At 49.4% G+C, this 16260-nt stretch overlaps 1 protein-coding gene across 8 annotated transcripts in view; it reads left to right on the plus strand.

Moving 5' to 3' along the window:
- The window catches only part of TENM4 (teneurin transmembrane protein 4), an 851321-nt gene that overhangs the window by 772276 nt on the left and 62785 nt on the right, over positions 1 to 16260 (plus strand). For 6 of the 8 annotated variants that reach the window (XM_015461146.3, XM_024987529.2, XM_015461143.3 and 3 more), the window contains 5 exons: positions 3971 to 4232; positions 6781 to 7048; positions 9030 to 9173; positions 11286 to 11535; positions 13769 to 13789. In XM_015461146.3, the coding sequence (XP_015316632.2) occupies positions 3971 to 4232; positions 6781 to 7048; positions 9030 to 9173; positions 11286 to 11535; positions 13769 to 13789 (945 nt within the window). The remainder of the gene's footprint in view (positions 1 to 3970; positions 4233 to 6780; positions 7049 to 9029; positions 9174 to 11285; positions 11536 to 13768; positions 13790 to 16260) is intronic. The other 2 variants (XM_024987528.2, XM_024987532.2) reach the window with 1 other exon arrangement.

Raw genomic sequence — 16260 nt, forward strand, 5'->3', positions numbered from 1 at the left:
TTCCACTGCAGATGGCAGGGGTTCAATCCCTGGTCAGGGAACTAAGATCCTGTATACTGCACAGAATGGCCAAAACTTTTTTTTTTAATTAAAAAAAAAAAAGCTTGTCCATCGTTCTTGTGAGATAGCAAATCGTCCATCCTCGGCTCACTGTGCTTGGTTAGGATGGATCCATAAGACACACCAGAGTCCACTAAGTTTAGTGGGCCTTGGGCAGTGCCTGCTTAGCACCTCTACGCTTTGACTCCTCCTGCTGTGCTGTCCCTGCAGTCTCTGCATGAGAGCATGGTCGTCCTGGGTGGTAAGTGTCAGTCGTATGTCCTGTACCAGCCAACTAAATCACACCATAGTGGCCAGACTCTGCCATAATCTAGAGCTTGAGTTTCAGAACAGTTCTTACCAGTGCATTTATGGGGCTTACATTTTCTTCCCATCTCAGACACTAGATAATGCATGGGAAAGTCATTACTTATTCTCTAAGCGTTACTTATTCTCTGAAGAGCCCTGTTTGTTATATGCGAATGAGGAGCATCTTGCCAATTTCCCTCCCATGTTTTCCTGACTCACCTTTTCTATTACCTCTCACACCCAGGAGAAACTGAAAGGCTACAGACACAGCCTGGAGATAATAGTGTATGCAAGTCCAGGGACCGGGTCCAATTCATCTTTGTATTCCTCACTTGTTCTGCAGGCCCTTTGCCTATACCCAGATCCACATCCCCCTCACACGTACACACACACCCTCACACTTACACACACACACACCCTCACACTACATACACACACCCTCACACTTACACACACCCTCACACTTATACACACACACACCCTCACACTTACACACACACACACCATGCTGAAATGCCAGACCTCAAGTCATAAGATTTCACAAACAGAAGACAGTAGCAGGGAAGCTAGCCAAACAGATGATTAGAAAGATGGAAAATAGAAGTCATGAAGAAAAATTTAGAGGAATTAGCAGACAAGAGAAGCAGCTCAGAGTCATTGAAGCACAAAGCCCAGGGAATGGAGCCCAGCGCTTTCCTCATCCATTATCTCATCTATCTAATTAATAACTCTGCCAAGTAACAGTGATCACCAACTTCATCTCACATGAGGAGATTAGGCTCAGACAGGCGATGTCAGTCACTTGTGGGCTAAGTAGCAGTGCTCTGACCAGCCATCACTAAGTTTGGGCTTCATGTGAGAAGCAGGCCTTCCCTTTGAGGTCAGAATCACAGCCGTGTCCGCAGCAAAGTTTCCCTTCAGATGAGCGGGCCTGGCTCTTAGCAGCAGCCACCCCAGCCGGCTCAGGGCCTTGAGAAAGCGTCTTTTCATTTTGTCTTCATTCCCTCCGCACACTCATCCTCATGTGAAGGGAGCGTGTAAGTCAGGCCACAGTCCTGCTTGACAGTTAAAAATGTTCCGCCACGCTGTTCACCTGGAACTAACTGCCTCAACAGTGTTAATCGACTGCACCCCAATACAAAATGCTTTTGGTGTTAAAAAAAAATGTCCTGTCAAAGTACAAATGCTGTCATTTCTATGACAGAAAACTTGTTCCCTGGGTGTTTTCCCCAAACAAAGCCAACACCTAAACTCTTAGCTGAAAATAAACACCTTCCCTGGTTTTTCTCTATCATCAAATATCAAAGGATGGTGGTACCCAGCTTCCTCTACACAGAGGTTACATGAACCTAGAAGGGGCTCAGTGAAGAGCAGGCAAAACAGATAAAAAGGTTTAGCATAACACGGAAGAGTCAGGCTTTGGAGCTTGGGAACCCAAATCCAAGGGCACCATCTACCAAGAGCAAGATTTGATGCTAGTTCAGTGCAAAACCCCTGCAGCTTCTAGAAGAGGGAAGAGCAAACTGGAGCAATGAGGCTAATCCTGCCAGGGCCGTTTATCTGGGATGAAAATGAGGTCCTGGGGTAGGGTCCCAAAAACCAGCTGCACAGGTAAACGTTGGATTGACTTAGAGTAATAGCCAAAGGAGGGAAGAACTTAGGGTGTTCAGTGTACAGTCAATTCAGAAGAAGTTGACAGTCTCACTCATGCATTCGTTCTATAAACTATTCATATAACCATGAAACACTGGGTTAAGTTTGGAGAGACTGAGCGCGATCGGTGTCCCTGGGTCTGAGAGTGAATGTGGGATCCCAGTGCACAGTGATGGTGCAGAGGGGACCCGGGGAGGGGACTGGAATCCTGAGGGGGCCAGGAGCTAGCAGAAGCCCTCCATCCAAAAGAGCAAGATGAGAACAGGCCTTGGAAATGCATCCTGAGAGTAAGAGCTGAAGGGCTCTGTCCAAGGAGACATCAGAGCCGGGAGGTGGCAGGTGGACAGAATCAACGTTTCCAAGTCCTAGAGGACTGTCCAAGGCAGAGGCAGACTAGTTTGAAGTCACTGCAGCCGGAAGAAAAAGGCCTAGTGGCTAAGGCGCCATAAGGAGAGGGAGCCAGGCTCACTCCGCACCCCCCGAAAAGTCTACTAACAGCCAGAACTAACCAGAGACGAGACAGTCCTCCTGGGGGCAGAGCATATCATCACTGGAAATTTGGCTCCTTGCAGGTGATTCTGTAGAATGAAGTACAACATCAGATTCAGAGAGAGGACTAGGTCCGATGGCAGTGAAGTTCGCTTCCATTGAGTCAGCTGTTACTTGATTTTGAACTTCCTGTTTTGATGGGGGTGGGTCTGAATTAATCTTGTTGCACATTGAACGTGAGGTCTTAAGAAGCAGCCACACACTCTACTTGACAAAGCAGATGCCGCCTGCAGAGCTAGGGATGTATCTGGGCTTGCTGCTGGGCCTCCTTTGCCATTTTCTGTAACGTGAGCTCGCCTGGTCTCTGGCCACAAAGCTGCAGAGCCCCCAGCTCAGACACTGTATGAGGCAGTGTCAGAAACATGGGGTACAAGTGGGAACTCAGTTTCCTGGGATTTAAAAAAAAAAAAAAAAGCTCCATGCCAAGGCTTGAATGGGCAAGTACCCTGCCAGGTCTGTCTGCAGGTGATGAGAATTAAGATGCTTGAGCCAAAAGCAGAGCTGGCAACAAGTGCCCGGCCATCCCCAAGGGGCGATGAACAAGGGCTGGGTGACCACCTCTCAGCGATACTGCCGCAGAGATCTCATCTCATCTCAGAGTTTGGGACCCCGTCTTCTGGTTCCCCTTTCACTTAAGTTACGGTGATTCTAACCGCACCCTTCTCTAAACTTCACTGTTTTGTAACTCCAGAAGCCTGGTTGAGTATCATAATCAGAGTTAAAGTTACTATTATTGTTATTGTTGTTTAGTTGCTCAGTCACGTCCAACTTTTTTTGCGACCCCATGGACCTGTAGCCTGCCAGGCTCCTCCATCCATGGGATTTCCCAGGCATGAATACTGGGGTGAGTTGCCATTATCTCCTCCAAGGGGTCTTCCTGACCCAAGGATCAAACCTGGGTCTCCTGCATTGGCAGGCGGATTCTTTACCACTGAGCCACCAGGGAAGCCCTAAAATTACTGAGGAGTCATAGAATCTTAATGACTTAAGAAGAATTTATTGGAACCTTTGCCTTTTACAGATGAGACAGTTGAGAATCAGAGAGGCTAAGTGACTTACCCAAGATCACACAGTAGCCCATGGCAGAGCCAGGACTAAGCTTAGGGTTCCTAACGCCAGGGCAGGGTTTGCTCTGCTGAAGCACCACAGCAGAGGCTCATCAGCAGTCCTGTGTCCTGGAAAACGGTTCTCCATAGCAGGTTATTATTTGATCTTGGCAAATTCTCTGTGGTGAATCACTTTCAAAACAATAATGCCTCCCGGGATCTGGGTCATTGTGCGTGACTGTGGTCAGGTCTTTGAGGTGTTAGGATCTCCCTCAGCAAGTGCTGAGACCCTTTGGTGTAATTTTTCCTCCTTTCTCTGTCTCTCTCCTCTTTGTCTGCCGCTCCTCTCCTTCTCACCCTCCCCTCCCAAACAGCTTTGACCTGGTCACCAACGGCGGCGTCTCCATCATCCTGCGGTTCGAGCGGGCCCCCTTCATCGCACAGGAGCACACCCTCTGGCTGCCTTGGGATCGCTTCTTCGTCATGGAAACCATCGTCATGCGGCACGAGGAGAATGAGATCCCCAGCTGTGACCTGAGCAGCTTCGCCCGCCCCAACCCTGTCGTGTCTCCTTCCCCGCTGACGTCCTTCGCCAGCTCCTGTGCAGAGAAGGGCCCCATTGTCCCGGAAATCCAGGTACACCCGGGTTTCTGAGTTGCATTTCTCCATGCTTTTATTTCATTTAGGGGGTGGGGGAGGATCTCAGAGACAGGGGACAGAGACAGCCATCAGCCCACGACCCGGAACCCAAGGGCCAAGACCCCACTGCGGGGTGGTGTCGGGCTATGACAACCACCACCTTACACATTTAATACACGTGAGCCCTTTAAAGTGCCTGGCATCCTCCAAGATGTAATAAATCCCCACGCCCTCTCCACTCTGCCATCCACTTCATTCTACGTCCCCTTTCCCCAACTTCCAGTGTCTCCCCTCTCTCATTATTTCTGTTAAAAATAGTGATGATAATTTCCACCAAGAGGAGTGAGACAGGAGGTCCCAAATGTTCACATCACACTGAAGATTAAATGAGAAAACGTGTATGAGATGCCTCACACAGTATCTGGCACCTACTAAGTGCTCGACAGATTTTAACCAGTATTATTATGAAGATTATTTTACACGCTCCACCTTCAGGCCAGTTAGTGAGTGCTGTGGCTCAAATCCATGCACGTAAGTTCTTTACTCCGTTATCATTAAAAGGAAGTAATTTGGAAAAATGCATTTTAATCTGATAGAAATCGAGATAGATTCTTTGCCTCACATAGCTGTGTGGAGTTGAATTTCTTTGGCCATCCAGGCCCTGTTTCTCATGGCCGAAAGGAAGGCTGGGGAGGACAAGGGATGACGGTGCGAAAGCTGGGGGAGAAGCCCCAGCCGTCCCACCAGCCTAACGAGAGCTCTGGCGACCTGCACCTTAATGATCTCCAGTGTCAGGGCAACGGGGTGTTTAGACATGTTCGTGTGTGTATTTCTTGCCTGGCTAAGCAGGCACACTTCTCTGCTGTGCCCTGGTGAGTGGCTTCAGACACAGCCCAAAGGAAGGAAATGCAGCCATTTGGGAATTCTCCTTGCACCCTCAGGTTGAAACCTGACTCCTTTTCAGAGATGCAGCACCTGTCTCCACCACCAGGCTGACCTTTCTTAGGAGATGGCTGTCGGTGGAGTTGGAGCTTGCTGGAGAGGGGTGGTTTGTTACTCAGCCCTGGTTTGGCTCCGGCAAGACAGCTTCCCGGGAGCAGGGACTTTGGAACAAATGAGGTGAAGGGTCCTCCTCCTCTTTATAGTGCTCCCTGGGCTGAATGTCTACAAGCCTGGCTGGGTCACAAACCTTGCTTATTATCAGATATCATGAAATACATGATATCTGGTTTCCCCAGTCCTGTCATTGGCTAGCCTTTGCAAGTACAGGGAGATGTGCATTTTAAAGGGTGTGTTAAGGAAAGTATTAATAAATATGTATGAGCACATCAGGATGGCACTCGAGCCCTGCTTTGCCTAGAACTTATGAGCCGAAGCTGGGGAAGATTGCTGTCATACAGGCCCCATCCCAGAAACATCATGTGTTCGGGAGAACGGAGCACCAGTGAGAATTCATTCCGGTCTATGACATAGACAGAAAGGAAGAGGCCTTTCTTTGTGAAGGCCCAGTTCCCCCGTGAACACGAGAGTAAAATAATCACTGTCTTTTTAATGGATATGTTAGCCTCAATTGATTTGACGTCCCCTTCTTGAAACAGAGCCCAGAGCATCAAGCCGATAAAAGTTCTCCCTTCAGCCACGTGCCTCAGCATCTTGGCATTTCATTTTCAGCGTCCTGTCTTGGAGCCAAGCCCTTTGAACCAGCAGGTGAAGCACTGCCTTCCCCACCAGGCTGCTCCTCCAGCACAGCCTTGGAGCACGCAGGCTCCGAGCAGCCCGTCTGCCCTCTTTCTGCTGGTGAGCTGGGGGCCATTCGCTCCCGGTCCCTGGCAGCCTGTACTTCCAGCCCCGCCTAATGGCTCCATCAACATCTTGTAGCCTCTGTTTACCCTCCTGAAGAGGAAAGTCACTTGTAACAGATCTTACCTTAGGAAGGTTTTGAGAGAGTAGCAGTTCTTCTAGTTGAGACAGCTCTCCACATTGATCCCAGGGCAAGGTCTGTCTTCACAATGCCCCCTGCTTCCAGCAGCAGCAGCAGCCACAACAGCCATAGTACCATCATCCTGCTTAGAAACATTTACTGGGTATTCGTTATATGCTGGGCCATTTATATATGTGGCCTTCCCGGTCCGCAAGCTAACCTAGTGGGGAAGCTGCAATGCTGAGGTTCTTCTGGGTCTTCTGGGATGGCACAGCAGGTGAATGAGAGGTGATGTTAAGTATTTTTTACACACGTTATCTTATCCTCTCACTAATGCAGTGAGTTGAACATCGTCATCCCTGTTGAAAGGGGGAAGAGCCAGAGGCTCAACGAGGCAGGGATGTGCCACTTGAGAGTGCGCCCCGGACAGCAGGCCTCTGGCTCTTGTCTTCCTCCCCCACTCCCTCCTCCTCCTCCCGCTCCTTTTTGCAGTCCGCTTTCTCCTCCTCCCCCTTCCCCCTCTTCCTCCTCTGCCCCTCCAACACCCAGAGTCTGTGAGGCTGCAGCCGCCTCCCCTCTGCCAGTGATTCCGTGACCGTCACCCACTGTGATCTGTCTCTCCAGGCTTTGCAGGAGGAAATCGCCATCTCCGGCTGCAAGATGAGGCTGAGCTACCTGAGCAGCCGGACCCCCGGCTACAAATCTGTCCTGAGGATCAGCCTCACCCACCCCACCATCCCCTTCAACCTCATGAAGGTCCACCTCATGGTGGCGGTTGAGGGCCGCCTCTTCAGGAAGTGGTTTGCTGCCGCCCCAGACCTGTCCTATTACTTCATCTGGGACAAGACGGACGTCTACAACCAGAAGGTGTTCGGGCTCTCAGAAGCCTTTGGTAAGCCTCCCCACCGCAGGGCCCAGCGCCGTCCTCAGGAGACAGGAAGGTTTGGGGGGACAGGGCTCTTGGTCCTCTTCCCTTGTTTGATCCTTGCTCCAGTTTCATTCCCTTTCTAGATTCAGCAAAGGCAGAGTGAGGAGGCAGAGAAGAAGTAATGTAAAAAGAAAGGAGAGGAAGGGAGAGGAAGCAAGGCAGGCAGGCAAGAAGAGGGTCTGTTGAGAATCTGCTCCGGAGGGTGAACTCTCTGTATGTTGATATCTCAGTTAATCCTCACAACCACCCTGTGAGTCAGAAAGCATCCTCGTATTCTGCACGAGGAAGCTGAGGCCCAGAGAGGTGAGGGGACTTCCCAGGGCCACACAGGGAAGGAGCTGGGCCGGATTTTCCCCAGAGCTTCCTTGCAGTTTTGCGTTCCACCTCCTCCCCACTGGGCACGCTGGGAGCCAAGATGCTGTCCCTCGCTGTTCACAGTCCCTTCTGGAAACCAAGCTGCTTCTGTGGTCTCTTCAGAAGCAATGAAGCCTTGCCACCTCTTTCAGGTGATATGAGAGCGCTGAGTGCTCTCCAGCCCGTCAAGGCCTCTCTGCACTGGGGCTGAGGCTTGCTTTCCTGAGATGACTGGCGACCATGAAAAAGCAGAGAGTGGCTCCTTGTGGGGCTCAAGGTCACAGGGAAGAGACCACAGAAGCACGTTCCAGCACATTCCGTCCTGCCATGGGGAGCCAGCAGTCTCTCCTGGCACCTAAAGGAAGCTCTAAAGAGCTGCCCAGGTGTTAATTCCCGTCTTGAGCATGTGGCAGGGTATTGCCCCCTGGAAAGCAGTGTCTGCCCAGAAAGATACTTGGAAGAAACAGCATTCCTGTTTCTGCCAGTCCCTTCCTATAGGGCGGTCACAGGGCTTTTCCCAAACCCAGCCTTGGGGAGTCCTCCATGGTTAGCCTGCTCTCCAGTGATCCCCTAAGGAGGCCTGGATCCATGAAACAGAAGTGAAACCGGAGATTTTCAAGTTTTGAGACCTCAAAGCAACTTCCAGCTTTCAGAGTACCTTGAAGGAGCTCCTTTTCCATGTATTCATTATCAGTGATTTTGGATTTTTTTTTTCTTTGTTCAAGTATTTCCATGTTCATCAATAAGAATGTGATAAATGGGCCAAAAAATAGAAATAAAGTTATGCATAGTCCTATAAGCAAATAAAACTACTTCTTAACATTAAAATTTATTTTCTTTTTTCATGTATAGTTTTTTAACATAGATTTAGTACCATATATAACCAGGCCTTTAACTCAGCATTACCCCTTAGGCACCTTCCATGTCACCCATGATCTTCATAACCACAACTTCCGGTGGCTGCATATCCCTCGAGTGCATGCACTTGGTTTGCTCAACCTCTCATCCCCTTCCAACCTTTAGATTACTTCCAACTTTCCACTATTACGAATAACAGTGCATGAAGACTTTAGTACCTAAAGTACTTTGCATACTAAAGATCATTTCCCTGGAATCAGTTGACATGGGTCCTTAAAATATTTAGAACATTTGTTTAACATTTCCTAATGATGTACCAAGGCCTTACCCTGTGGCTCAGATGGTAGAGTCTGCCTGCAATGCAGGAGACATGGGTTCGTTCCCTGGGTCGGGAAGATCCCCTGGACGAGGGAATGGCTACCCACTCCGATATTGTCTGGAGAATTCCTTCGACAGAGGACCCTGGCGGGCTAGAGTCCATGGGGTCTCGAAGAGTCAGGCGTGATTGAGCGACTAACACTTTCACTTCACAATGATGTACCATCGCTCCCCAAAAAAGGATGTTCAGGCTCAGCCTCCCTAGGTTAGTGTTGCATATAGATCTTGTTGCCACTTAGGAATCTGATCCTTCTTTCTTTTCAAACCAAAGACAAGCAGGGGCCTTGCATGCAGATCTAAAGCCAAAGAAGAGGCTTTGCTCACATGTGCATTTTGTGCCTTTTTTTCCCTACAGTTTCCGTGGGTTATGAGTATGAATCCTGCCCAGATCTGATCCTGTGGGAGAAAAGAACCGCAGTGCTGCAGGGCTATGAAATCGATGCTTCCAAGCTGGGAGGATGGAGCCTGGACAAGCACCATGCCCTCAACATCCAAAGCGGTGAGCGGATTAGTAGAATTCCAGGAGCCAGGCCATGGTGTGAGTCTTGTCTCATGTGCTTTGTTCCCTGTGAGGCAAAAACACACATACACACACACTTCAAATTCCATAGGCTCATGTGTGATCCACTGGTCAGAAGGGTTAATACAAATAGTCCTTGGCAACCTGCTCTGTGCTCGTCACTACTGGGCACCGGGGATACAGAAGTGAAGGGCTTCAAGAGCTTACACTCTGGGCAAGACAAACACTTCTCAGGCAATTTTCACAGCATGCCATGGATGGTGCCGTCACAGGGGGAAGCTGGGAACACTGTGGGGGCGCAGAAGAGAAGCCCCTGACTCAGCTTCTTGGTTCAGCAGGTTGTCTCTTTGGAGAGAACTTCCAAACTGAGTCTCCAGGGGTCTACAGCATTAGCCGTGTATATCAAGCAGGAAGAACATTCTGGGCAGAGAGCACAGTCCGTGCCAAAGCACTGAAACCTGAAAGAGGAGTGATTGGAGAGAAAGGATCATTGTGCTTTGAGCAAAGGGTGAAATGAAGGGAGTAGCAAAAGCCGGAGTGGGGGGCCTGAGCAGCCTGAGTCCCAGGTAGGAAGATTAGGACTTTCGACTCCACCCAGAGGCAAATCTCAAGCCTCTGAAGGGTTTACAGCGTGGAGTGACACTGTCAGATCTGTATTTTAAAAGTTCTTTCCTTTCGGTTGCAGTAGGTCTGAGTTGCTACCTGCAGGCTATCTCTAGTTGTGACGAGCTGGGGCTACTCTTTGCTACCACACACGGGCTTCTCATTTTGGTGGCTTCTTTTGTTGCAGAGCACAGGCTCTAGGCTCACGAGCTCAGTAGTTTTGGAACATGGACTAGCTGCCGCGCAGCATGTGGGATCCTCCCAGACCAAGGACTGAACCCTGTGTCCCCTGCACTGGCAGACGGACACTTTACTGCTGGCCCACCAGGGAAATCCCAGAGCTGTATGTTAGACAGCTCCCTGGGACTGTGTTTCAAGATTGGACAAGTAAATATGGGGATGATGTCAGATCTCTCCTACCTAATCTGTAGATGCAAGAATGCCCATCAAAGCCACTGCATTTGGGGGGCAGGGATTGACAAACTAATTCTGAAGTCTGTAATCAAATAAATATTTATAAATAGCTGTGGCACTCTTTAAAATAAGAACAAAAAAGAGGCACTTGCCAGATGTTAAGCTATCTTAGGAAAACCATAATACCTAAAACTGTAGTGCTGTCACAGGAACAGATAAATAGATTCCATAGGATAGAACGAGGCATCCAGAAACTGACCTGTGAGTCGTAGTTAGGACTTGCTTTGGTCATGAGTGTCAGAAAAGCCAAAATAACTGCAAACAGCAGTCTGGAGGTGAATGAAGTCCAGGGCTACTTTAGACTGAGTCTCCCTCATGCATTTCTATGAACATCTCTCGATATCTCCTCTATGTCAGGTTCTGTGCTAGGCACTGAGATACAGAGTGGGGAAGACACTGTCTCCACACCTGAAATGGTAAAGAGAGGACAGATAAGTGCAATAAAGAATTGTGTGCTGTGCCATTAACACCGAGCCAAGAGCCTCCACCTACAAAAAAATTACTACTTTCTGAAGTATACAGTGATGCTTACCTTTTTGGTAGTAAACTATTTTTTTAAAATAAGGTATGTAACTTTGGGTTTTTTAAGACAGAAAGCTATTTGCACACTTTAAAAAAAAACAGTTCTGTGCTGTGATGGAGACACAAACTCGGCCCGCGCAGTGTGTCCAGTTTATTTGAGAGGCAGTGAAGCTGAATGGTTCAGAGCCGGGACTTCTCCTGTCATCTGTGTGATGTCAGTACGTCAATACGTGATGTCAGGGGTCCCCTGTCAGTACCGGGAGGGTAACAGCACCCGTCTTACAGCCTTGCCGTGGGAATTCTATCAGCAGAGCAACGTGTCCTGTCCAGGATGGCCTGGGTTTCCTTGTGGGGTGAGGCAGCCTTGGGAGCTGGGTCTGGAAGCAGTAGGCAGGGATCTGGCATCCCTTGCAAAACCAGGACAACGCTGCAGCCGCAGGGAGAGCCACCCCCAGCGCCATCAGTGACTCCGCTCCTCTGCCCTTGTCCCAGGCATCCTGCACAAGGGAAACGGGGAGAACCAGTTTGTGTCTCAGCAGCCGCCCGTCATCGGGAGCATCATGGGCAATGGGCGCCGCAGGAGCATTTCCTGTCCCAGCTGCAACGGCCTCGCCGACGGCAACAAGCTCCTGGCCCCCGTGGCCCTCACGTGTGGCGCCGACGGCAGCCTCTACGTGGGAGATTTCAACTACATCCGAAGGATCTTCCCCTCCGGGAACGTCACCAACATCCTGGAGCTGAGGTATGTTCGGTGAGGCCTCCCCAGCGGTTCCTAGCATGTCCCTTTGCCACCCTACGGGCCCACCTGGCAGGACCCACTGGCCCGAGAAGGGGACAGAACAGAGCCTCCCCGGTCACTTCCCAGAGGCTGACCTGTGAGCTGGAGGCTCTGAGGCAGCCAACGCCGCTCTCCACGGGACACAGAGATGCAGACAAACCACCCTGGGGATGGGGAGACACCCTTGCTGTCAGATGATGGAGAAGGAGGCCAGCCACTGAGTTAGACTCTTTGGAAGCCCTTCAATCTTTTTCCTGCTTCCTGGCACCAAACCCATTGACATGCATCACATGAGTCTTTTTATAAGGACAAGGGATGGTATCACGAACTAGGCCCCAGTGCCGATGTTACCAAGCCTGGTCCTGTTACTTAACTGGCATCGGGACTTAGGGGCAGTTCTCTGCAGCTGCCCGGTGCTGAGAGAAGGCCCATGGCTGCTCCTCGGGTGTATATAGATGACAGAGCCAGCTGTCACCTTTCCCTGTCCCCATCCTGACCATGAGGGACAGAGCACAGGCACTCTCCCTGCACAGGGAGGGGCCTGGTGTGTTGGACATCTCCACACCCCCTCAGACGAGATACTTCAGAAGCAGAGGCCTGTCACAGGGTGGGTTCCAGGGGAGCTGTGGTTGGTTAGAGATGGGGGAGCCCCACCCTCCCTTTCAGGAGAAACTGTACCAGGTTTCTCATGACCATTTTAGAGAGTGGACTCTGCCCATCTCCTGGGCTGGGGTCCATGTGAGCAGGATGGGCCCTTGAGCTGGGAAGTAACCAGGGGAAAAGGAAACTCTCTCTTGCAAGGCCTCTTTTATTTGCCTGGTGTTAATATGACTGCTCTGCAAGATTATTTTGCTATTATTATTGGCTCTTATTTACTATTAATTATTACTATTGCCCTTGACAAATAAGATAAAGGAGACTTAGGGAATTTAAGGAACCTGCCCAGGGTCCAGCTTGGCAGACCCAAACCCAGAAGGCCACCACACAGCTCTGCCTCGCCAAAGTGTCATCAGGGGGCCCAGTGGGGACCACCTTGGCTGAGCGCCATGCTTACATATCCCGGAGATGAGTGCCCGCTGAGAACCCCTCTCTGCAGGGCACATGGGAGAGGCGGGGCAGGCCGGCCGGCTGGCCGGCTGGCCACAGCCATCACTGCCCTGCAGATGAGGGCACTGTGTTCACCCACCCAACCAAAGGGGGACAAAGGAAGGGAAGGGTCTTTGGCCATGAAAAAAAAGCAGAAGCTCACATTCTGTGGACTCACAGGAAATCAGACATCAGGCGGAATGAGAACCAGGCCATTGACAGGAGAGTCTCTGCCCGTTTTTTTTTTTCTCTCTTTTATGAGTTTGACCATCATAGATAACTGCCAGGGAAACGGGAACCCTTGAGTGTATTTGCTTTAGTCGACTAACTGCTCATATTATCTTTCTCTTTCCTATGCCTTAATGCAGAGAGAGTCATAGGCTCGGGGTCAGCCCACCTTGGCAGAGAAACTAAAACTGGACCACTTACCCTCTCTGGACTTCCATTTTCACATCTTTTAAATTAGAGACCCCACTTTCCCTGTCTCCCTGCCATAGTTGTAGAGAGATCATGGAAGATAGTGTGTAAGGAAGGGAGGAGGAAATTACATTAGGGGAAAAAATAATTTATTGATAGGTTATCATCACAGTGTATTTCCTTCCCGTCCTCTTTCCCAGGACTGTTTCTCTGTCACCTTCTCCCCTATAAGTAGAATGTAGCTCCAATTCTCTGTTCTATTGGGAGGACGATCGTGGTGGGCCACACAGGTCTGGGCCACTCTCGGTAGGGCAGCGTGCACACAGAGACACAGCAGTGAGCATGTCTCTGAGAGCGCCTCTCTGGGCAGGGGAGGAATCGACCGTGCCAGCCTCTGGCTTAGCCCTGGTGCAAGCAGCCACCCGGGTCAACCGCATCCTCTTCTGCTAGAGTCAGCAGTGTTGGTGCAGGTGAGACCATGCTGCTTCCGTGATATGTAGCTGCTTCTAAGTGAGCTCACTGACAAGTAATATCCAATATGAAATATATCAGTGTCAGAGCTGCTAAGTCTTTATTTATTACAGTATTGTACAGAACCATTGCTGTCAAGTTTTCAGGCTGCTAATAATGCTTCTAACCCTGTTGCTAACACTTCATTCTTTCTTCTATTCCCTGCTCTCCTGTCTTCTGTCAGAAATAAAGATTTCAGACATAGGTAAGCCAACCAGTGGAGAATTTCCTGTCTCTGCCTGCCTTGTTGCATGCTGTATGGTAAGCTGCACGTGTCAATTTCAGATCACTCGGTGGCAAATGACTCCTCTGTGATTGGATCTGATTGGGGGTACCTCGGCTACAGTGAAAGAAAGTCATTAATAATGGTGAAGACGGGTAGGGAGAGCCTGAGCTCCTTTCATCTCTGGCACAGTGCAGCATTTATTTTGGTAGTTTGTGGACATGACAGGCTGAGTAATAGGGGGAAATTTTAACCTTGGCAGAGTAATTTGCACACCCTAGTCTGATTATCCTGATAATGAAGGAAGAGATTATCCCCACCGTGTTGAGTGACTTGGAGGATCACAGTGGGAAGGCCGTGAGAAGGACTCAATCAGGCAGAGATCCTGGCAGAAAACAGGCTTCAGATTCGTCTGTCTCTGGGCATGCCAGGTGCCTTGGGTTTGGAGGCTGGGACGCCAAGGGACCGCTCCAGGAGGTCTGTCAGCAAGGACAGAATGAGGGAGGATATTCAGGCCATACACACCTTCCACAGGGAGAAGCCCCCAAACAGGAACTTTGGCACAGAGTAGATCTGTTACGTAGGCTCCCAGTGACCCTGCAGCAAGCAGGAGTGGTCCTCCTCAGACACACTGACATCCCCGGGCTGTGGCGCTCGTCCGACTCCTAGGGGACGGTCACCTCAGAGTCCCTCCGCCTCCCACACATCTGGGTGGCCTGACAGCAGCCATGGCACATGGAGGGTGGCTTGCACTGCTACCCACGTGGCTCTCGGTTACCTGTGTGGGTGCAGATCAGACTGGCACGTGGGTGGGCACTTACTGGAGATAAGTTCAGTAGAGAGTCAGACAGATCCCAATCCAACAGCGATTATGTCCATGTCTGTATAATTATAGTAATAACATGGAAATCATATGTATTCTTTTAAGATAATAATAGTAGTATATAGAGGGCACTTAATGTGTAGTGGAAAGCAGGTTAAGCGTTTTACAGATTATAGCAATGCACCCCCAGACCGCCTTTGAAGTAGTTCTTCATGATACATCCAATTTACAGATGAGGAAACTGAAGCTCTCAATTCTGTGGCCTTGGAAAACTGTTTAAATCTATCTGAGCATTAGTTTCTAATTTGAAGATAATAAAATCTCTGTTATAAGGGATACAGAGGATATTTATAAAGTATCTAGCATTGTGCCAGGCACTCTAATGAGTTATTATTTTTATTATTATTATTTACTATTATTATCATCATCATCATAACAATTAGATGATGATGATTATGTCGCTGTCTATCCTGAAAAGGAATTCAGTGTTCTTGCAACCAAAGACACATGTATTAAAGTAAATTAAATAGAATTTGGGAACAAAAGAAAAAAGGAGAAAACACATACATGTGATTACACATCAGATCAGACTCGGAGCTTCCTAGCAGTCAGACTAAACAGAGAAGCATAACTGTTTTCAGGGTTTACGTTACCAGAAATGGGAAAATATGCCCCCTTCTCAGAGGAGGAGTATTTTTCCTGACACTGAAATAGGAGAGAGATATCCAAAGAGCTTAGTACGGATGTTACTGAACTATGAACTGACCTGTGCCCTCAAGTTTGGTTTTTTAGCAAACATAGTACCTTTCATATGAAGATCTTGGATGGAAACCTAGCACTTCCCATTAACACCTCCAGTCAGTGGTGGTGACTGCCTGGGTCGCAGCTAGGAGACGGGGGCACCTAGCTGGCAAGAGTCAGAAGCCAGGGTGCTCTTCCAGCTTTGCTGCATGTTCGTGTGGCCTTGGGCTGGTCCCACAGCTTTTCTGGTTTCCGGTGGCATCATCTGTGAATTGAGAGTCTTGATTTCAGTACCTCCTGTTTGTGCTGTTAGTGATCTTTTGATGTACCCATGGTATGATTTCAGAGCTGGCTTCCTGCCCCCTCTCAATTCATTGTTTTCTCAGGTGCTAAAACCTATTTTGAAAGTGAACCAAAGTAGAAGGGAAAAATGGAATTTCTTTCTGCCTTCCAGTTTTCTAAGGACAGTCAGGAGGGAGAAGACCTGGGCTCCAGCTCTGATTTTAACTGGCACCTGGATATTGGCAAATCCCTCCCTCCCTCAGAGCTTTAGTGTTCCCATCAGTAAATGCCAGAAATGGAATAAAGAAATTCTAAAACTCCGTCCTCTTAGTCCATTAGCATTTACTGTGCCTGCTGCTCCGAGAAGCTAGAGGCTCAGGCTAGGACTCAGCCTGTGTGTGTGTCTCTCTCTTCTGCCTTTCCAACCTTAATTCAGCCCACCACACTGGGCATGCTCAGCACAGAGACCCCCCAGTCCCTTGGGCATCGTCCTCCCTGCTTTCCTTGAGGGACTAAGGGTCCTCACCTCCTCCCAGATCTCTCCTCTAGGGTCATGGAGGAATGTTTGAAGTCTTGTTCAGAAGTACATCTGAACTCAAATCTCCAT

The sequence above is a fragment of the Bos taurus genome, chromosome 29, assembly GCF_002263795.3.
Source record: "Bos taurus isolate L1 Dominette 01449 registration number 42190680 breed Hereford chromosome 29, ARS-UCD2.0, whole genome shotgun sequence".
Taxonomy (NCBI): domain Eukaryota; kingdom Metazoa; phylum Chordata; class Mammalia; order Artiodactyla; family Bovidae; genus Bos; species Bos taurus.